General features: G+C 34.3%; 4 protein-coding genes and 1 long non-coding RNA gene across 5 annotated transcripts; 4 read left to right on the top strand and 1 right to left on the bottom strand.

The window, feature by feature from the left end:
• Positions 1-696: 696 nt before the first annotated feature.
• Positions 697-1,755, top strand: LOC142624355 (uncharacterized). Its single transcript, XM_075797894.1, has 2 exons — positions 697-712; positions 1,163-1,755. Exons 1-2 carry the CDS (start codon positions 697-699, stop codon positions 1,753-1,755), a joined length of 609 nt encoding a protein of 202 aa, XP_075654009.1.
• Positions 1,756-4,051: 2,296 nt separating this feature from the next.
• On the top strand, positions 4,052-5,375 carry LOC142621696 (uncharacterized). The gene is made up of 2 exons (XM_075795035.1): positions 4,052-4,304; positions 4,887-5,375. The coding sequence occupies exons 1-2, from the start codon at positions 4,158-4,160 to the stop codon at positions 5,076-5,078; spliced, it is 339 nt and encodes a 112-aa protein (XP_075651150.1). The 5' UTR covers positions 4,052-4,157; the 3' UTR covers positions 5,079-5,375.
• A 2,741-nt stretch (positions 5,376-8,116) lies between these two features.
• On the top strand, positions 8,117-9,221 carry LOC142622046 (uncharacterized). Its single transcript, XM_075795458.1, has one exon. It carries the CDS (start codon positions 8,463-8,465, stop codon positions 9,081-9,083), a length of 621 nt encoding a protein of 206 aa, XP_075651573.1. The 5' UTR covers positions 8,117-8,462; the 3' UTR covers positions 9,084-9,221.
• Positions 9,222-11,207: 1,986 nt separating this feature from the next.
• Positions 11,208-13,339, bottom strand: LOC142609765 (uncharacterized). The gene is made up of 2 exons (XR_012839675.1): positions 12,003-13,339; positions 11,208-11,504 (listed from the first exon to the last, which is right to left on the bottom strand). It is a non-coding gene; the product is annotated as an uncharacterized LOC142609765 (long non-coding RNA).
• Positions 13,340-22,174: 8,835 nt separating this feature from the next.
• Positions 22,175-23,488, top strand: LOC142621574 (abscisic stress-ripening protein 3-like). The gene is made up of 2 exons (XM_075794866.1): positions 22,175-22,431; positions 23,011-23,488. Exons 1-2 carry the CDS (start codon positions 22,285-22,287, stop codon positions 23,188-23,190), a joined length of 327 nt encoding a protein of 108 aa, XP_075650981.1. The 5' UTR covers positions 22,175-22,284; the 3' UTR covers positions 23,191-23,488.
• The last annotated feature ends 156 nt before the right edge of the window (positions 23,489-23,644 follow it).

Below are 23,644 nucleotides of genomic sequence, written 5' to 3'. Positions count from 1 at the left end.
TTAAGGAAACAATTGATTCATTTACATAACTGCATACAAATTAATTGAAAGATGAATGGTTGAGCATTCTGTAATGAGTAAATATTTTTAGATATCAAATAGCAAAGTACATGCCAAAATAATCTGGCTACAATAGAGTTAAAAACATAGATTTGAAATTGTAGACATGTGTGAAAAACATTCATAAGTGTCAAAATAGTGAAGTCAAAGTATCAAATTAGCATAAATTGTGAATGCTTAGACCTATTTTTTAACAATTTATGTCTAAAATAAATAGTTTTTCAAAATAAATTATGATATTTCCTAGAGGCTGTGTTGCTTAACAATAATATGATATTCATAAAAGAGACCATATATAAATAAGTAAACAATCAAACTTTAATGTATATCTCAAATTGAAATAGAGTGCCAACCACAATTGATAATAGATTATAAAATTAATTTTCAAGATTATAAATTTCTTATATATTTTTATTCTTTATCAAATGAGTTATCCAATAAGTCATTTGTAATTTTGTTTTATATTTTGGAATGTTGATATTGTGTATAAATAAAACTTGTGTATTTATTTTACTTATCTTTGTGTTGTTTTGTTTTAGACAGCAATGTTAGGATTTGTATAATTTTAAAATTATTGAATAAGTATTAATAAGTTTAACTCAGTTCATTATTGATACAAGTGGTGAATTTAAAGTAATGCATTTTACATCAAGTAATTTGTTGTATTACTTTCCAAATGGCAAATACATGTTTTTTTTTTATATTTTTTTTAAAAAATTCATGAGAAAAATACGGGACAACTCGACCCACGACCCGAACCTGTTTTTAACCCACTTAAAATAACCCGTACGTTTTGACCTGCAACCCATTTGACCCGCAATCCGTTTTGCCATGTCTAGATTTTACTTTACCTATTTAACTCTTATTCTATTCCATTACCTTGGATCATTTCAATTTTTGCTTAAATAATTGTCCCAACGGTCCAATTTACATGGCACCGTTTCAAGTTTTTGAAAAAATCACAAGCCTTAAAATGTCTCTTCTGACGCACACCCTCATTGTCTCTCCATTAGTGTTTGCTTATAGGTTCTACAGCTTAAATATGTGCTTGAGTTTGTGAAAGGTGTAGAAAATTTTGCAATGGGGAATTGTTCTCTCTAAGGGGTGACTGCGGTTTGTCACAACTCTATCCTGGTTCTGACGGATTCCGGAGCTGTACTAGATTTCAAAGGCCCGATTAAAGCTCAGGACATCCTCGATGATCACCCAGGGTATGGCATTTTCCAACAGGGTCAAGCTTCATCACCATTGCAAGACCTTGAGTGCTTAATTAGTGGCAGATTGTATTATCTACTTCCACTAAGCAAGGAGCATAAGCTTTGCAAAAATGGGGTCACTGAACAAGTGCAAAACATAGGGATATCATCATATGCTGAGTGGATGAGTGTGGTTGAGCCAGCCAAGATGTCATCATATGCTGCATCAGATTTTGTTGCTAACTTAGCAAATGGTTCAGCTCTTGAAGTCCTGCCAACGGTTGGAGATGGAGTTTGGAGAGTGAAGTTGGTGATTGACACAAAACAATTGGAGGAAATCTTGTCAGAACAAGTGAATACTGAGGCATTGATTGAGAAAATGAGAATGGTTTCATTCTTGGCTAGCCTAACACCAAAGAGAACAAAGAGTGCTTGGGGAATGAGTTGGAAGCCAACCCTCCTGAACCTTTTCAAGTTGCCACTTGATAATGGCAAATAAAAGCCAAGTTTCATGCTTATGCTTAACTTTATTTTCTTCGCTCTTAGAGTACCTCTAATTCTCTCATGAGTTTGTTCTACTGTCCCAAGAGCAAACCAATCTTGCCTTGTACAATTAATGAGGGAAATGGGAAAGATGTTAAGTTGCTTGGCTAGGAAACTAAGAAACAAACTCAAGTTCAATGGTGATGGTAGTGTAGTGGCTAATGACTCAACTCTGGCGATCGGTGTCAATAGTCTGGTGGCAGGAGATGCCTTACCGATGATCGATGCTAGTAGTTCGATGGTCGGAGACACCTCACCGGCGACCAGTGACCAAAAACGCGACCCCGCAACTGGTGTCAGAGGTCCGATAATTGAAGATGTCATTTTGTCAATCAATGTTGGCGGTCCAATCACTTGAGATACTGCTCCGACAGTAATTATCAGTAGTTCGGTTACCGAATCTATTGCTTTGATTGCTAGTTCTAGTGGTCTAGTCACCAAACCTTTGGTACCAACAGCTTTGGTGTTGAGCCATCGCTTTGGTGATTTAGGCTGTGTTTGTTTCAGGTGTAAAAAGAATTCAGAAAATATTTTCCACCACTAGGAGTGTTTGGTTTGGTCGGAAAACTAAGTAAAATGGAAAATCATTTCCGTTGACAGTAAAATATGAAGGCCTGAAGTGTAAAATAGATTAAACTTCTATTTTACCTTCAAACCATTTCCAAAAAAAAAAGGAACCGAACCGAGAGAGAGAGAGAGTCGCCCACCGTCACAGAGAGAGACTGGTCACCTGAACTTAAGATCGACTCCACCACCGTCTGGGCCTTACCTCTCACCGCCGATCAAGCGAAACTCGACTCCACCGCCGATCTGCCCTGTTTCTCTTTTCCTCCCTTTTCCTCCCTCTGCCACCCATGTCACTGATCTTCCCTTCTTCTCTCTACTCATGTCGAGCAAACCACCACAAGACAAGCAACCCACCGTGACCCTATCACCTCCACCACGCCCGCTACCTCTAGATTGAACCCAGTCGCCTCTCTCTCTTCCTTCTTCTCTCTCAATTTGACCGGATTTGATGAATTTTTTTGTTTGGTTTTGTTTCTTTTGTGTTTATCAATTGAGAAATTATATTATATATATTTTTTTGGAAGCTAAGAAAATGTGAGCATCAAGTAGAAAATGTGTTTTCTATAGTATTTTCAAGGACACAACCAAACACTAAAAAAAATTTTTCAAAGTATTTTTTAAAATGCCACCAAACACCTGAAAATATTTTCTTTTCCAAAAAATATTTTCACCTGAAAATATTTTACACATGGAAAGCATTTTACATAGAACCAAACACAGCCTTACTTAAAATTTTTCAAATTATTTTTTAAAATGCCACAAAACACCTGAAAATATTTTCTTTTCCAAAAAATATTTTCACCTGAAAATATTTTACACCTGGAAAACAATTTACATAGAACCAAACACAGCCTTACTTTAAAAATTTTACTTGTCATACTTAACACATGAAAATATTTTATTGACAATGTTTTATACATAAAAAAAAATTACATTTAAAATATTTTACATTTAAAAATATTTTACTTCAAAACAAATTGAAGGTAAATATACAAGTTGAATTTCAATTGAATACCTTTTACAAAAGCCTAGATTAATTATGCTATTTAATTCTAAGTGCAAAGTCATGTGGCTTAAGCTAAACTACCTTACAACCATAAGTTTGGTAATTTTTTAACTAAATATTCTTAGCCAAATTGAAATTTTTATATAAATAAATAAAAAATATGAATTTTTTTTAACTAACTCAAACGTATGATTTACTTGTAAGATCTTTAAAGTTGTCGGGACAAAAAATGTAAACAAGAACTACAATGCCAGAAATCAATGAGAAAGGTTATTAATTGCACTGTGATGTGGATTAAGGGTTTGGGTTAGGGTGATTATATGTACTGGTCAAATGACTAAGCCCTCCCCAGCCCCAGGCCATGAATTTTGTCATCAAAGTTCAAGATTTTATTTTATTTTATTTTTTTTTGAGAAGGAAAGTTCAAGACATAAGGAATAAGTTATATCTATAATCTATAATATATTGGCCTGAATTTTTGTCAACATAGTTCATGACTTAGAGATTAAGTTTTATATATACACACACACATTATACACGCACACATTAATTATACACGCTTATAGATTATAGATATAACTTACTCCTTAAGTCTTTACCTTTGATGACAAAATTCATGGCCTGGGGGAGGGCTTAGTTATTTAACCATGATCACCACTATATATAATCACCCTAACCCAAACCATTAATCCACATCACAGAGCAATTAATAACCTTTTCTCATTGATTTCTGGCATTGTAGTTCTTGTGCTTTCTCAAGTCACACATAATACTTTACCACCACGATGGCTTACCACCACCACCATGACCGCCATCACCACCACAACAAAGATGAGGAAAAACCTGTTGATTATAAGAAGGAAGAGAAGCACCACAAGCATCGCGAGCACCTAGGTGAGCTTGGTGCTGTTGCTGCTGGAGCTTATGCCTTGGTAATTTTCCTCGTCTAGTAGCCATTTTTTCTTTTAATTCCTTCAGTTTTTTTTTTTTAATATAATTGCCTGTTTACATTTTAAAAATTGCTGTTTTCATTGTATTGAAGTTTTTCTATTATTGTTACGTACAGATAATGTTTTTGACCTCGAGTAGCATGAACCAATATCTTTAATTAATCAAAAACGCTATAGAAAAGAATGTTTTTTTGGGGATCAATGAGAGATTTCATTGAAAACAAAGCACTATACAATAGTATATATGATCCTACGCATAATACATATACACTGGAGAAAGCAAATAAAACTTGCAGCGAAGACAAACAAACAAACTTTTTACAAATTAAAAGCAGCAAAGCTAGCTAGTATATACATAGCACTTCAATATTAGTAATTTAGTCTTGTGTTGTGTTAGCTCTATCAGGAGTTTCTGTGCGCATACATGCAAATTCGGGATTTCTTGATGGAAATAAAATCTATCTATGTTGAATTCAATTGACCTTAAAATTTACTTGTGTATAGTTGTTTTAGCCCTTTCCAAATTCGTACTAGAACTTTAATTTGTTTCAATTATTGTTTCAGCATGAAAAGCATAAGGCAAAGAAAGATCCAGAGCATGCCCACAAGCACAAGATAAAGGAGGAGATTGCAGCAGCAGTTGCAGTAGGAGCCGGTGGGTATGCGTTCCATGAGCATCATAAGAAGAAAGAAGCGAAGAAAGAAGCAAAGAAAGAAGAGAAGGCCCATGGAAAGAAGCACCACCAACTCTTTTAAGAGTCTATAAAATATTTATATATGTTTTGTTTTATTCAGAATGTTTTTTTATTTATTCAACTTATTCAGAATGTTTGAGACGTGTTAATCGTCAATAAGCGACTACCCCAAATAATATTATTAGGAATGAAGAATGAGTTTATGAATCTCTTCTAGATGGGGTATATTCTTTTCAAAGTAGATTTTATCTAGTAGTCTTGCTATGTGAAATTTTAGTCAATGTTCAGAATATAATATTGTAATCTGAGAACTTTTCCTTATTTATTTATTTTTTTATAAATGAAAGATCTTTCTATATTTGAGTTTCTTTTCTCTGTAATCTTCTATGAAGTTTCTGAAGTCCTCCCTTTTCGCTTAAATTTTGCATAATGAATTCTAACGCCCGCACCTAGCCTTTAAGTAAAGGAAAGTTCCTGCGGGTTGCTTTCCAAAATAAAAAAAACTCCTATGGGTGAATTCATTGCATACATAACTAGGATCACCATTAAGTCTATATATCTTTGCACTAATAGCGGATGAGCTCATTTCATTGATCTAGGAGTAAGTCCCTTAATGTATGTTTTTTATAGATGATATAGTTTTGGTGGATGGAATTAGAAGTGGAATTAATGCCAAATTAGAAATTTGGCAAAATGTTGTAGAATCTAAAAACTTTCGATTAAGTATGACTAAAATAAAATATATAGAATGTGAGTTTAGTAAAAGTAGAAACAAAAATTAAAGGGAAGTAATTCTTAATGGTCAAGAGATGAATTGTAGATATGATCAAGTTGGATGAAGTGGAGAAGCACATCTAGTAGAAGAGGAGTGAAATGATCAAAGTCAAGGGAACAAAAAAGGTAGAGGAAACCAAAAATCACTTTGGTAGAAGTAATAAAAAAAAGACACGTCAATTAAGGAAGTAATAAATAATATGACTTTAGATATAATAGAATAGAGGGAAAAATACATATGGCTAACTCTAACTAAGTAATCTTAAGGACTCATAGCACATCCCAAAATTTTGGGACTAAATTTTTGTTATTATTGTTGTTGCATTGATTAATATGCGTGAAATGGCTACATCTCATTCTAATTTAGATGCACATTTTTGCTAAAATTAATAAAGGTTTCAAGCAAAAACTGTCCTTAGAAAGGTTAGTATATATTGCTATCATACAATCAAGGGTGAAAATTGATTATTTTATTTTAGATGCAAAAATTACTACTTGATGGTGAACTAAAAATCTAACCAACTCCAACTTGTCCATAGGAGGCGTCCAGAACAGAAGGGACATTCTACATAAGAAGATCGTCCATGGAAGGACGACCGTCCGTGAGAAGGTCATCCATGGAGGGACGATCGTCCATGGGAACGGGGTGCATTCGTCAGGAAGACTCCTAGACAACCCTCTAACACTTACGGAATTCTCAAGTATGGATTAGCCTACAAGAGCTGGCGATGGAACACATACTATTATTCCAAGGCATAAGTGAGATCCAAGTTCATCGCTACAACTAATTAAATACTTAACTTCCAATGACAGTTATATGAAGAAAATATATAACTTCTATAGCGGTTATAGAAGTTATCCCTAAACCCTCTGACCTCCTCAAATATAGGAGACAAACCTAATAATCGTTTCCAAGGTGCACTATATAAACTCTCATTCAGACCAGATAAAGGTACGTTTTGAAACATTTTCCTAAAAGGTTGGAACTTCAGAACTTGAGAAAGAAACTAACTTTGACATCGGAGGGTTATTGGCCGGTCTACTCCGGTCACCTTTGATCATTTCTTTCTTTTTCAGGCCTTTAAGACAGTAGCTAGCTCTTTGAAGCCCGAAACATCCAGTCTACTGATTTTCTACGCATCAATACTAATTAACATGAACTACGTACATTTTTTTTATAGAAATTTTATAGATACAGAAAATTAGACAAACTTTTGGCACTTGTTAATGTGGCAAATTGATAGTGGCAAATAAAAGAGTGTGTTAGTAGTAGAGCTAGATGAGAACTAGTAAAAGTTTGCTAACTCAACTCTTATTATTATTATTTTTTTCAGAAGTGCAAAATTCACAATATTTTTCACAACAAATCTTAGATTTTAAGTTGCTTCTTATTTTCTATTAGAAAATACCACTATAATTATTTTTTTGCCGTCAATAACAGGCTGTAACAAACTGCTACTTAGCATTTGTTGTTAAAATATTGTGGATGTAGCACTTTTCTCTCTATTTTGTTTGTTTTTCATTTGGTAAAAAAATATTATTTTATTTATTGATTATAAATAATCCTATTGGTTAAAATTGGAGGGTCTTTTTTTTTTTACTTGGGGCCTAATTAGGTGACCGCATCTATTACTTCCACCATTCTGCTGGCACTACATACAATAACTCTATTTTGATTAAAAACGAACTCCCTACTCTCTAGAAATAAGAAAAAAAAATCTATAAAAAAAAAACCATTTATGACACCGAAATTAACAATATAAAAAGTTTATTCCACATTTTATTTTAAATAAATCACATATAGGTCATCCTTCCTTTCTTAGAGTATAATTTCTATATTATAAAAAGTAAAAAACCAACCTAATACCAAAATTTGAAAATGAAAAAAAAAAAAAAATTGTGCATAAAATGAAATTAATACCCAAAAAAAAGCTAGATTGTATAAAAATGATAAAATAAAATACAAATTTAAACTGATATTGATTTTTTTTTTTTTAACATGTTCAGAAAAGGATCCCATCCCATGTTCAGCTCACTTCCACTTGTTCACAGTCATATCTATATTATATTCATTGAGAATATTGCTTCAAGCCCCGTGAGTACAAGGTAATACTAATTCACGGAAGAGAAATCACTGTGAGTGCAAATGATAGTAACTTTTTAATTATTTTAACTGTGGAGCTGTGCACCATGATTTCCGTTCAATTATTTTACCTGATGATGACATCTTTGTCATTATATTAACTGATGAAAGTTAATGATTAGCCAAGTTTTCTTCTTGATGTTGATACATTGAACCTATGGTTTCAAATAAAATTGAAATCTGTTAGATACCTATTGGATTAAAATGGAATAAAACTAAAAAAGTACACATCCCTAGCAAAGAAATTTGAGCTTGGTCTGCTTCTCAATTGTCGTTTCCTACTGTTTTTACTTTACCTATTTAACTCTTATTCTATTCCTTTACCTTGGATCATTTCAATTTTCGCTTAAATAATTGTCCCAACGGTCCAATTCACATGGCACCGTTTCAAGTTTTTGAAAAAATCACAGGCCTTAAAATGTCTCTTCTGACACACACCCCCATTGTCTCTCCACTAGTGTTTGCTTATAGGTTCCACAACTTAAATATGTGCTTGAGTTTGCGGAAGAAGGTGTAGAAAATTTTGCAATGGGGAATTGTTCTCTCAAAGGGGTCACTGGGGTTTGTCACAACTCTATCCGGGTTCTGACGGATTCCGGGGCTATACTAGATTTCAAAGGACCGATCAAAGCTCGGGACATCCTCGATGATCACCCAGGATATGGCATTTTCCGGCAGGGTCAAGCTTCATCACCATTGCAAGACCTTGAGTGCTTAATTAGTGGCAGATTGTATTATCTACTTCCACTAAGCAAGGAGCATAAGCTTTGCAAAAATGGGGTCACTGAGCAAGTGCAAAACATAGGGATCATTGAGCAATTGGGGGCTGAGTGGATGAGTGTGGTTGAGCCAGCTAAGATGTCATCATATGCTGCATCAGATTTTGTTGATAACTTAGCAAATGGTTCAGCTCTTGAAGTCCTGCCAACGGTTGGAGATGGAGTTTGGAGAGTGAAGTTGGTGATTGACACAAAACAATTAGAGGAAATCTTGTCAGAGCAAGTGAATACTGAGGCATTGATTGAGAAAATGAGAATGGTTGCAAGCTCTGCTACCCTAACACCAAAGAGAACAAAGAGTGCTTGGGGAATGAGTTGGAAGCCAATCCTCCTGAACCTTTTCAAGTTGCCACTTGATAATGGCAAATAAAAGCCAAGTTTCATGCCTATGCTTAACTTTATTTTCTTTGCTCCTTAGAGTACCTCTAATTATCTCATGAGTTTGTTCTACTGTCCCAAGAGCAAACCAATCTTGTCTTGTACATGTTATATATAAAGTCTTTGATTTTGTTGATTTTTTCTAATGTTGTTATATAAACTTTTGAAAGATTATAATTTCAAGTTAATATTCTAATACATTTATTATTTTGGTTTGAGGTTACAAATAATGTTAAATTATGTTAATTTAAACTATTTAGAATTTACCATAATAAAGCAACCCAACATAAAACAAATTTAATTAAATTAAGTTTGATCTTCTTTAAACAAATTTTAATTAAATTAGATCAATTATTTTCTTCAAATTCTATAAATTTACTTTTTATTTATTAAAGCTATTAATAATTAAACATGTAAATCGTTCGGGGATAGCCACTAATTATAATGTAAATGAATTTTGTTAATGACAAAAACGTGGGTTTATGCATCATCCTCAAATTTTTGTTGGGGCTTCTACACTAGTTTTATTTATTTATTTATTTTTAAATCGGCTTATACACTAGTTTGGGTGAGTGATATGTGGAAAATTTAAGGTCAGCTCAAAATTGCTAATATAGTTTTTGAACTTAGGTTTTATCAATATCTCTTTTACAAGTTAAAAAAAAAATTGATCTTCAATTATTGTTTGACACTTTCATATCAAGCTCATAACAAATTTTCTTTATGTGATACAATTTAGGGTATTGGCTCAATATTATAGGGATTTTGTTGAAGATGAGGGACAATGCAAAACCCACATCTGTCTTGTAGCTCTATCAAGCTCATTGGAGCTTTCAATATGGCATTGGCTGATTAGGGGATCAAAAGTTGACAGGATTTTTTGGATGTCCAAGCCATATATGGTCTTGCTGCATATACCAACAGATAAGTTGGTTCAGCTTCATCACTTCTGGGTTTGGGAATGAATCCTGAAAGTATGGGACCCAAGGGTTCTCCCAGATTCTAGTGCTATTTTCATTGCCAATTTGAATGCAGGCTCCTTTGGTATTACCTTTTCGGCTTCTTCAATACTGCACCATGTCCATGAAGCTTTGTGAGAGTCCTTGCAATTTAGCCAGTTTGCTTCACCCTTATATTTTGAAACCAGAAGTTTGATGCATAGGCCATTCTTCGAGGTTAAGACCATCCAAGCCATTTTGGCTACATTTGAAATCTCCAAATCTTCTAAATTCCGGCCTCCTGATTTGATGATTGACATAAATTTGACCAAGCCATAGGTGTTCGAAACTAGTTGGAATCTTTCCAGGTTCCACCAAAATTTCTTTGAAATTGCATCCAACTTCTCAAAGTCCCTTGGGAAGGATAAATGCTGATGCAGTCATGGTATAGGATGGAGTGGCCTATGCCACAGCATTGTTAAGGATGACCCGTCCAGCCCAGGGATAGATTCTGGTTTTTCCAACCACTTGTTTTGCCTTCTACCCTCTCTAAAACAAGCAAAATCGTTCTTTTTGTTGTTGGAGAGGAACAGTGGGACTCCCACATATTTTGTGTCTGATACAGTTTCTCTAGTCCAAACACATTCTAGATTTCCTTAAGAAACTGGTTGTGGACTCCTCTTGAAGCAAAAATCCCAGACTTGTCCAAACTAACACATTGATCTAACCAAGCACAGTACGTATCGAGGCATTCTGTGAGTTTGCGCATAATTTGTGTTGCTTCATTTCATAAGTGCAAAGCACATACCAAAATACCTTAAAATGATCAAAATGAGAGTTTTGTCCAAAATTGGTGCTTTCTTTCTTGATCAAGAAATTCCTTCCCAATTGAAAATGTGGTTCAAATCAAAAAAAAATTTGTGCTCAATCACGTAGGCTCTCACGTAAAAACATAATTTAAAAGTTTTAACTATAAAATATAACTTGAACCTAAGATGTAGCTTGTTCATAACAGATTGCATCTATCGAAATCATTTATCAACATATATCACATTTGAGGAACCAAATAGGGTGTCTACAAGTATGCCCCTCTTTGGCAGAGGTCATGAGTGGGGGAGTGCATATGCATATGGGCAATGAAATGAGTGAACATTGAAGCAAAAGCGAACGAAAAAGTATGAGACCATAACTTTACTACTGACGATAAAAAGCTATTTGCCACAAAGAAAGGGAAAAACATATTTGGCACAAAGAATGGAGATAGTTAGGTATTTATACATTACCCTATAAAAATTGTGCTGAGGCAGTGAAAGGACAGGCTTTTCATTTTAAGCCTGAGCAAGCTTCCTTTCAGCAGAACTCAAGCAAAGATCCTCAGGGTTAAATACCGCAGCCACGATTAACTTTTCTCTAAAAGGAACAGTGCAATCTTTTGGAAATCCTTTAATCTTCTCCATATCATCCTCAATTGAATTCTATAAGACAAACAGTCAAACAGAAAATTTCAAACTGAATTGTTGTACCAACAAAACCATAGGGTGAAAGATTATATTCAATGACAAAAGGCCCATGTAGCATTACTTGTAAATTTATCAATGCATAATGCCATTGAATTTTTTATAATTCTCCAATAACCAACCCCCCCCCCCCCCCCCCCAAAAAAAAAAATCCTTGGACTTTAGAGCGTCCCCTATATTGAGAAAGAGGACCTGCAACTATTAACTATAATATAGCTAAAATCCCAATGCTGCAGTACTTATAATAGGTTCCATTTTTTCTTTTGATAAGTACTTATAAAGGTTCCATTAAATGATAATGACCATTCATTAGAGCCATATGATCTATGCAAAATATACATGTAAAAAAAAATCTGTTCTCAAATTAATCATTCAAACTCTCTTTAAACTACTAAATTTCACAAAACATCGATATCTTTTTTTGGTAAGTACAAAACATTGATATCTTCTTCTTACATTGCCCTCCTTCCTGATTTGTAATTGTTGAATGGCCGATGTGTCTCCATCATTCTAGCCAGGCTATATTATACTCCAATCTGGTCTTCCCTACCCAAGATTAAGAACTGCTGTCTAATTTAATCTGTTTGGCCCACCCAGTGAGTTAGAAGATCTCTAACATCACCTTATCATATTTTGAAATTGCAATACCAAAATGGCAACATTTTAAGAACTGTCTATAAGAATGGAAAACTATTCACTGTACTTCAAAGTGAACAGTCTGATGAAACTGAACTTTCAATTGTAATGTTTAATTCCTAATAGTAACATCCTCATACAAAGCTATTGATACAATGCAAAAGGCTAGAATGAAAGGCAACAATTTCATAGATTGCAAGCATAGGAAAGCATTATTGCTGATTTTAGATGTAATCGTTTGAAATGATTTATAATATCTGAACATTGAAAACGTAATTTACCCTTGGCATTAACTACCTTCCAACTGTACTATATGATTAAACAAACAGTCAAGACTCCACTTACAGGTATCTTGATCCGATTATTCTAGTTAATCACAGAAAAGGGTATCCACCATTGTATTTCTAACATGAAAGGAAAATGTTTGAAATTGCATGAAACAAGCTAAAGATTCATGTACATACAACAGAATAATGCTACAGAGTCATAATTTACTAATAATATAGCAGAAGAAAGAGCACTAACTATTATAAAAAGTTATCTCCATCAAACAAGAAGCTAAAACACACCACTATGTAGCCATTGCAATCAACAACAACAACAACAACAACAAAAATTCCTCTCAATAAATCTATATAAACAAACCCAATAAACAAATATCCAAATTTACACCTTTGAAATCAATAATGATGGTCACCATGACCACAACAATTATACAAGCCACTGCCCAATTAGCCCCCCCCAAAAAAACACTCATTTTCTACATCCCAATTGAAAGTCAACCAAACAAATAGCTACATTAACACCATGGGAATCAACAATGAAAGTCACACATACATACAACAGGGTAATAGTCATTGCAATGATCCCAGAAAAAAAAACCTCACTTTCTACACCCGGACTCAAACACGACCAAACAAACTCTATGGCTATAAGAACACCATGGAAATCAACAATACGGTCATCATAAACATAAAAGTTGTTAATAAATAAAATATTTTCGAGCTCAACTTGAACCTCCTGCAACTTCTTCTTCTTTCTTTCCTTTTGGTTTTAAGCTTTGCAGAGCCTGGAAAAGAACAGATAGAGATCGAGAGAGAGCGTAAGAGAGACACCAGAGACTGCGTCTGTTTGGCTGAAGGGGGTGAAGAAGGGAAAGGATAGAAAATGAACAGAACAGAAACGGGGGGATAAAAAAATTTAATAAGTTGCTCCCTTACTTTGCCGAAATTAAAAATTTATTGACAAAGTTATTATAAATAAAAGTAAAAATTAGTTGAATTAGTAAAATGAACTCATAATTAGTATCAAAAAGTACAATAAAACCTATAAATAATAGCAAAAATTAACTAAATAGTAAAATAATTTATAATTTTCATCCAAATCTAAATGCAGAGGTATGTGTTTAGTTAGAGGATGAAAAAAATTAAAAGATAGAAAACTTTTTTTTTTTTTTTTTTTTGAGAAGAAGATGGAAAACTAGTTTGTAGAGAGGAATGAAATAGTTACCCTTGCAAATATGTTCTCTTTTGCAAGTTGGTAAAGAGGAATGAAATAATTATTGAGTAATGAGGAAAAAAAAAAATCTACTTAGAGAACTTTGTTATAAAGGGGAAGAGAAATATAGAGAGAGTGAGGGAGAGAGATCTATGGAAGAGGAGAAACCAGAATTAGTGACTATGAGGGTGTGAGGAAAGAGAAAGAAAAGGGAAGAGAGAAAGAGTGAGAGAGTGTACTATGAGAGAGAGATTGTTTTCCAAAAATTTTTTTTGGAAAACAACCTATACAAAACAAGCTTTATTTTTATTAGGATTTTCCATTGACTAAAGATAGTTTTTCGTTGACCAGTTTTTCTTTGTACTACCAAACACTGGAAAATGTGGAAAACTATCTTTACAGAAAGTTTTCCAGCAAAACAAACAGAGCGTAAATAGAAAAATGAGATGATGGAAAATGTAATTCTAATAAATTTACTCTCATGCCTCTACTATATAAAACCATTAAAACATTATAATTTTTTATTATATTTCCTACAAATATATTAAATAGATTTATAACTTATAAGTATTAACACTACTTTTTTTTTAAATTACACAAATTATTTTTCATAAAAATCCAAACGCAAATTAAAAAATAAAATATGTAAACTGGGATTCATAAAATATAAATAAATAAAAAACTAGTAGTTCCATAAAATAAAATAAAATAAATAAACAAAACAAAGCACGCATTCACTGAGTTTCACTTTCATCCTCTCTACCCATTGAGCCAGGGTTAGAAAAAACAAAACACGTTAAAAATTTGTTCTGCACCCAAATCCAATAGTAGTTGGTGTTTAATGGCTAATGCAGTTACTCATACCTTCTTGTCCTCAAATTCTCTCATTGAAGACTTGAAGAAGAAAATACAAACAGTTGAACAAGAATTGGCAACCATTGCTTCCACAGTAAAAGACTTGTCTGTCTCATTTCCTTGCATTGGGCAAAAAGAAAAAGAGAGGAAACAGTTGTTGATGCAACTTCAGTCTATGGAGAGTTCACAAAAAGTGGCTACTCAAGCTCTTCCAATGCAAGTCTACATGCCTTATCAACATCGCCAATCATTGTATAAAGATCTATCCATGGCTTTAACCTCACCATTCTCCCCAGTTTCTCCTTACCAGAACCTCCAACCACTAGCCATGACACATCCTGATCACAATCCTTTTAAACCAAGTGGAATTTTTCCTAGTATAACATGTTCAGCACCACTCCAACTAGAACCTCAAACCAGACCACAAAATGAACCTTCTCCTATAAAAAAGGATAAAGAACCATTATACCAACCTCTAGATCCAACTATTGGTGCTTCCTCAAGACCTCGAAATATGAACATGTTGGCTATAGACCCTGATCCTCCAAACCCAATTTCATCATTTCTTAAAACCCTTACCCTTCAAGAATCAAAAAAGCCTTTTGTGCTCCCAATCATTGATGACATAGACTTGTCTGATCTTGAACTAGAAGGAGTATTTATGACAGACCCAAAGGTAGAAGAAGATGATGATGTCCTTCACCCTGAACAACCTCCCCCACCACCAATTTTTCCTCTACCGCCTTTAATCCCTATTACCAAACAAGATTAACCTACTCATCAACCATAGATTCAAAGCACTTGTTCACCATTGATAATACCCCCCTTCAAAATGGCATGATGAAATTTTTAACATGTATTCATGGTACATAGCTGAACTCCAAGCCCCAAATAACACTGTTGCACAAATTATTGCCAAATTCGTTGCAAGACTTACAGGAAGATTGAGACAATGGTAGATCAATCTTGAAGGATACAGGCAAAGATAGGTAGCTCAGTGTAACACTCTAGAAGATTTTTTCACAATAATTCATAGTGAATTCCTTGGTTCAGTGGCCCATTATACAGAAGTGACAAGAGAAGAATTCTTACTTATGAAATGTTGTTCCTTGAAAGGAAAGATTTGGAAAAATATTTTGACAGAATGTCAAGCCGATATTACTCCTTTAATGGCATGGATGATGACAATTCTAAGCACACATTTCTTAACTCTTTCCCAGAGCCATTAGGAGACGAAACTCTCTGTATGATGAACCTTCAAAAAATAACTCTGCAGTAAGCTTCTTTGGGAGAAATCTACCATCATGTGCTTATTGCTCTTGAAAAACTCTGCAATCAGAGAAAGTTTCTTTCATATATTGACAAGGTCCATAGCAAGCTTAAAAACAATTGTAAAAGAAAAGATTTGCAGATCAAGTGTTATGACAAAAATTGTGCTTATCCGACAAAAAGGAGAGATCATTTCAAAAAGTATTCTTGGAAGAAGAGACACTATGCAAGTCAAAAGAAGAAGTCCTTCAGAAAAAAGAAATGGAAGTTTCTCAGAAGAGAGCAGTTCAAAGGAAAAACTTCAAAAGTTTGTTTTGTATGTAGAAGACTAGGTCACTTTGCAAAAAATTATCCAAAAAAGGAAAAAGCAACAAAGCTTTTGGAACAAGCCCAGATTCATGCAGATGATACCCCCTTCTCAGATGTAGAATCACTCTTCTCACTAGATGATGATTACTCTCCTCAAACTTTGGTAGTTATGGCTTATTCTACCTCAGAAGATGATTCAGATCCAGATAATAATGATGATTCAGACCCAAAAATCCAAACCACTTACATATCCCAGCCTATTATAGCCCCCTAACTAGCCCTACACCCATAGCCCAAGTGCATATCCTCCTTGATACTTATTCCAGACCCATTCCAGTAATAGCCCTATTTGACACAGGAGCAGCAGCAACAATTCTCCATCCCAAGATATTACCTGAAAAATTTTGGCTACACCATCATCAGATGTTTAGAGCGGCAAATGGAGAAACATTTCTGATCACCCAGAAAAGTAAACCAATTCTCATTAAAATCTTTCCAACCCTTACCATTAAACACCAAGTCATTGGATCCCCTCTCACAGGCAAAGACCTTCATATAGGATGTGATCTCCTTCATCAAATACCTAGCCTCATATGGTCATCAAAAGGACTTCTGCATAGACAACACCTTCTCACCTGAACCAAAGTACCTCATCTATTCACAGTAGACCCCTTTGACTCTTTGAGACTTCAGATTATCAATGAATGTTGTGCAACCACCCACTCTAAAATTCCTCCTTAAAAATCCAAATCCTTTGTGGAAAAATACATCTTTTTTCATAAATCTATCCTTCAAAAAGAATGAAGATGTTAACCCCACAAAAACTAGTCACAGAGGGATGAAACCAGAACATTTGTCCTTGGCTAAGCAAGAGTTATCTACTCTTCTTTCAGAATGCCTCATTGAACCCACAACTTCTCCATGAGTGTGTGAAGCTTTCTATGTCAACAAACATGCTGAGCAAGTTTGAGGAAAGCTTAGATTGGTAATCAATTACCAAGATCTTAATTATTTCCTTGCAGACGACAAGTTTCCTTTGCCAAACAAAAGTGCTCTTTTCCAGCATCTTTCACATGCTAAGGTATTTTCAAAGTTTGATCTCAAAGCAGGATTTTGGCTATTAGGAATCCATCTAGAAGAAAGGTACAAGACAACATTTTGCATCCCAGAACACCATTACCAATAGACTATTATGCCTTTTGGTCTTAAAAATGCTCCATCTCAATTCCAAAAAGCAATAGTAACGTTGTTCCAACCACTTTTGACAAATGCATTAATCTATGTAGATGATATCCTCATATTTTCAAAGGATGCAGAATCCTATGAAAAATTTCTTACTGAATTCTAATTTAGTAAAAGTTCAAGGGATAATGCTTTCAGAAAAGAAAATGGTCATAGGAGCGTCTTCTATGGATTTCTTGGGAGTAAACATTTCAGATGGAAAGTATACTTTGCAGCCCCACATAGCAGTTTCTCTTGGTGAATTTCCAGATAAGCTTACAAGTACCAAACAGATACAACAGTTTCTTGGAATTGTTAATTACATGTCAGACTTCATCCCAAAAATCTCTAGATACAAGGATTGTTTGGCTCAATTGTTGAAAAATCTCCTCCAGAGTGGAATTCAGTTCATATAGAAGCAGTCCAACAATTGAAAAAATTAGCAAAAAAACTTCCCCCTTTACAAATTCCAAGACCAGGCAGACGAATTTTGCATACAGATGCAAGTGATGGGTATTGAGCAGTAGCTCTCTTTGAAGATGTTGATGGCAAGAGAAGTATTTGTGGTTATAAAAGCGGTGCATTCAAACCTTCAGAGCTTCATTACCATTCTACTTTCAAGGAAATCTTGGTAGTTAAACATGGAATTGAAAAATTCTAGTTTCACCTTTTTGGGCACAATTTTCTAGTAGAAATGGACATGTCTTCCTTTCCCAAAATGCTCCAGTTCAAAAGAAAAATGCTTCCACATCCTTAGTTACTCAGATGGTCAAATTGGTTTTCACAATGGTCTTTTCAAGTCAAACATATCAAAGGAATAGATAACCTTCTCACTGACTATCTTTCTAGAAAACCTCTAGTCCTTAATACCACAATTGTCCCTCCACCTTTGTGTGTATATCCAATCACAAATCCATCCTCATCCTCAAGTTCTTCTCTGCAACCCCTTATGATATCCTTTGCATGGTAGAAACCCTTCCCCCAGAAATAAAAGACCAAATAAAAACCTTGACCCTTGAAGCCAGATCCAAACAAATCATTAGAGTCCTCCATAATTATCTTAAAGAGCATCAACGCCATTTTCTTACTATTTTCCCAGATATAGAACAACCATGGAAAACTTCTTTTGCCTTTTGGATAACCAATTGGACAATTGTACATTACCTCTACATGTGGTACTTACTCAATGAGTATCACTTGTGTCTCCATTTTGAGCCAAAATTTTACTCATATATTTTTCCTCGTGAAAATAAATATTTTCACAAATTCTGGTTTGAAATCTTGAAAAATGATGCTCATAATGGTGAATGGTTCAAGTATTCCAAATTAGAGCACCCAAGCTTTGGTCACAAAATTACTTCTGCATGTTTAGTAGCCAAGCTCAATTCCAAAAATGATGTTCGTGCAGAAGGAATCCTCCACCTTGCAGAAATGCATTGGGTAACTAATGCAGACGGTACTCTTCACATACACGTGGCTATGTCTTGGATATCTTCTCACTATTTTCTCACAATGGCAGAATCCCTTAATCAGGGAATCTTACCTGAGATAGTACCAGCTGATCCAGATGTTTGTAGACAGCAATGGCCACATGAAGACCATTGGAAAATGTCCAATCCTCTTATTGGACATGATGACCCCTACTATCATAACCATGATTTAGATGCTAACGTTGATGAAGAATGGTTCCAAGGAAAAGATGGATGGGACGACTAGACATTTCCAACACTTTAAAAAAAAAAAAAAGTTCCAAAAACGCCTCTGAGCATGTGCATCTTATCTGTCATAAAACTTTATGTCCACTAGCAGACTATTGGAGACTTTCTTTGCCAGATGTTTGTTCAGTCCATGCCCCTAGTGCTCTATTGTCGCAGTTGTCAACCATGTAAGGAGTCCTTGACGTTCTTATCTTCTCCTCCCAGACGATATTTATCTCTTTGTCAGCAGCATATCCGGAGGAAGATCACTACTGAACTTGGCTCCTTGATTCAAGATGACATTTGTCAATCCATTTTCAGGACCCCTACTCCCCTGGACATACGTCAAGAATGAGCCAGCCCCTATCATCTATTATAGAATCTCCTTATCTTCTGATTGTAAAATATTTTTGTAACTTATTGCCTATAAATAGGCATCTTGTGTCTTTGTAATGGGCAGAGAGTGAAGAAAGCCCTAGTAATATGTCTTTCAGTTTCTTTTATGTTTGATGTAAAAAAGCTGTTGAATCTAATAATATCCCTTAGTTTGTTGTACCTTGTTTAGTGCTCCATTCCCTATTTTCATGTCCACTACACTTACTTGTGATCTTTCTCTTCGTAAATTCACTGCAAATAGGTTAGACTACTTGTATGAAATCTCCCATGTACCTGAAGATAGTAAGATTTCTATTACTAATTTCCCTATTGTAAATCCTTACACTGTGTTCGATAAACCTCAAAATACTTTCAAGAAATCCATAAAAAAGTTTTTAGGTCCTTCTCATCCTTCTACTGTAAAAGAATATGTTCAAGCTTCTAAATTTGACCAGTTCAATATTCCAGCAAGCGAGAATGAAAATTTCATCACCCTTGCCCTTCCCCGAGAATTTGTAATCCCATGGCAAAAAAAGGGGTACACTCACCTCCATTTTGGTGCAGTAAGATTGGCACTAACCTTCCATGGAAGAAAGGGACTCCATGTCGCCTCTAGAATTTCACTCCTTGATTCTAGATTCTTGGAATATCACAATGCAGTTATAAGAACTGTCCAAACCACTCTTAATGCGGGAACTGTCTTTGTCACACTCTTTCCCCAATTTTAACATGTCTCTTAAAGATCCTCACCTTTGTGATGCTCTTAAAGTCCAAGTTCAAATTACAGGAGCTTTGCAAGTGCAAGATGCTTTTGCCACACTCCATTGCCAGCTTGCCTACAGACTTCAAAACTATGTTGTTTTCTTTCCTTTTTGTTTTTTCTCCTAAACCAAATAAAGGAAAACAATATTTTCTTCCTTATTTTCCTTTCTTCCTTTTCCATCCTTTCTATTTTCATCCTAACCAAACGAGCCTGAGAGTGATAAAAGACGGTGAGAATGACAAATACGACAACGTTGTAGTATTACATGTTACTCGAATAAATCTCTTCCTTAATGGGCCAATTTTTTTTTCTTTTTTTTTTCTTGGGTAATCATCTTAAGGGCTGTGAAACTAAACCTTATGGGCCTGATAATAAGTCTAATATGGGTTGGCCCAACCTGTTTTAAAACAAATGAAACAAGCCACTTTAGACATTCAGCATTTATCAATTTATGTATCACTTCTACTGTGCTAAAGGTACGAATTGGGATGCCTTATAGATGTTTTTGTTTAGTTGTTAGGGCAGTAGTTAGTGTGCTTTGCTATGCCGTTTGTTTTGGCTTGCTTTGGTTTTATGGTTAGTTTTGTTTTGGTTGCTGTAGCAGGGAGGTTTCCGTTTGCTAGTTTATTTTGGTTCTTCCTTTTTAATTTGTGTTTTGTTTCTATAAATAAAAGCTGAATTACCCACCAAAAAAAGAAAAAGATAAATTGATAATACTTTGGGAGACTTCAAATGAACGCTATTTTTAAGAGTAAAATAAGCGAATATAAAAAATTTCTCTTCCCATTAATATTATAGATAGATGCTTTTGTGCTAGTATTAACGGACTCACAAGAGTGTTTTCTTTTTTGATAAAATATTATGACTCACGGAACTTTGATCTTTAACCATAATTAATAATTAGAATTCAATTATATGAGGGACTCTTGTTGACTAATCCATTGGTTCCTAAGACTCTACTATTGCTACATAGTTTTAGAAGTTGACAAACAATCTGTTTCAAAGCCGTGTAACAGGGGTGCTTTCAAGTTGGCATCCCTAGTTATTCAAAGGATTGAATGTAAAGTGAAGTTAGAGGATACCCTTGTTAGCTTGCAAGATATGCTCTATCCCTCTAAATCTTATGTATTAGCTTCATATTCAAAGGTAATTCCCTTGGTTTTAGCCAAAGTCATCTATGGCCAAGATTCCATCAGTTGAGAGCTTAGTCGGTTGAAGATGTTATGAGCGTTATATACAAGTTTTATTAAACTAGCAATGTTTTTATTTTTTATTTTTTATTTTCATTACATAAAGTCTTAATAATATTTTTATGAACAAAAAAAAAAGCTCAGTGGGTCCTGTTTATAAACTATTGTTTGGTATAATTCATAGTTTACAAAGAGGAGTGGTATTTGAACTTCAGACATCTTTGATAAATTTTGCTTCTAATCTTATGTTTTTAATCTTCCTCCTAAACTTAAATTCTGACTCTGCAGCTGCTTACAACTATAAGTTTGGTAATTCTTTAACTAAATATTCTTAGGCAAATTGAAATTTTTATATAAATAAATAAATAAAATGAATTTTTTTTTAACTAACTCAAACGTATGATTTGCTTGTAAGTTCTTTAAAGTAGGGACAAAAAATGTAAACAAGAACTACAATGCAAGAAATCAATGAGAAAGGTTATTAATTGCTCTGTGATGTGGATTAAGGGTTTGGGTTGGGGTGATTATATATAGTGGTCAAATGACTAACCCTCCCCAGGCCATGAATTTTGTCATCAAAGGTCAAGACTTAAGGAGTAAATTATATCTATAATCTATAATATATTGGCCTGAATTTTTGTCATCATATAGGTCATGACTTAGAGATTAAGTTTTATATATACACACACACATTACACACGCTTATAGATTATAGATATAACTTAATCCTTAAGTCTTGACCTTTGATGACAAAATTCATGGCCTGGGGGAGGGCTTAGTTATTTGACCATGATCACCACTATATATAATCACCCTAACCCAAACCCTTAATTCACATCGCAGAGCAATTAATAACCTTTCTCATTGATTTCTGGCATTGTAGTTCTTGTGCTTTCTCAAGTCACATATAATACTTTACCACCACGATGGCTTACCACCACCACCATGACCGCCATCACCACCACAATAAAGATGAGGAAAAACCTGTTGATTATAAGAAGGAAGAGAAGCACCACAAGCATCGCGAGCACCTAGGTGAGCTTGGTGCTGTTGCTGCTGGAGCTTATGCCTTGGTAATCTTCCTCGTCTAGTAGCAATTTTTTCGTTTAATTCCTTCAGTTTTTTTTTTATATAATTGCCTGTCTACGTTTTAAAAATTGCTATTTTCATTGTATTGAAGTTTTTCTATTATTGTTACGTACAGATACTGTTTTTGATCTCGAGTAGCATGAACCAATATCTTTAATTAATCGAAAATGCTATAGAAAAGAATGTTTTTTTGGGGATCAATGAGAGATTTCATTGAAAACAAAGCACTATATACAATAGTATATATGATCCTACGCATAATACACATACACTGGAGAAAACAAACAAAACTTGCGGCGAAGACAAACAAACAAACTTTTTACAAATTAAAAGCAGCAAAGCTAGCTAGTATATACATAGCACTTCATTAGTTATTTAGTCTTGTGTTGTGTTAGCTCTATCAGGAGTTTCTGTGCGCATGCATGCATATTCGGGATTTCTTGATGGAAATAAAAATCTATCTATGTTGAATCCAATTGACCTTAAAATTTATTTGTGTATAGTTGTTTTAGCCCTTTTCAAATTCGTACTAGAACTTTAATTTGTTTCAATTATTGTTTCAGCATGAAAAGCATAAGGCAAAGAAAGATCCAGAGCATGCCCACAAGCACAAGATAAAGGAGGAGATTGCAGCAGCAGTTGCTGTAGGAGCCGGTGGGTATGCGTTCCATGAGCATCATAAGAAGAAAGAAGCAAAGAAAGAAGAGAAGGCCCATGGAAAGAAGCACCACCATCTCTTTTAAGAGTCTATAAAATATTTATATATGTTTTGTTTTATTCAGAATGTTTTTTTATTTATTCAACTTATTCAGAATGTTTGAGACGCGTTAATCGTCAATAAGCGACTACCCCAAATAATATTATTAGGAATGAATAATGAGTTTATGAATCTCTTCTAGATGGGTATATTCTTTTCAAAGTAGATTTTATCTAGTACTCTTGCTATGTAAAATTTAGTGTCAATGTTCAGAATATAATATTGTAATCTAAGAACTTTTCCTTATTTGTTTATTTTTTTTATAAATGAAAGATCTTTCTATATTTGAGTTTCTTTTCTCTGTAATCTTCTAAGAAGTTTCTGAAGTCCTCTCTTTTCGCTTAAATTTTGCATAATGAATTCTAACGCCCGCACCTAACCTTTAAATAAAGGAAAGTTCCTGCGGGTTGCTTTCCAAAAAAAAAAAAAACTCCTATGGG

This window comes from Castanea sativa, chromosome 1, assembly GCF_040712315.1.
Source record: "Castanea sativa cultivar Marrone di Chiusa Pesio chromosome 1, ASM4071231v1".
Taxonomy (NCBI): Eukaryota; Viridiplantae; Streptophyta; class Magnoliopsida; order Fagales; family Fagaceae; genus Castanea; species Castanea sativa.
Note: the sequence above shows the minus strand (reverse complement) of the source record. Positions and strands in the feature narration are given on the sequence as shown.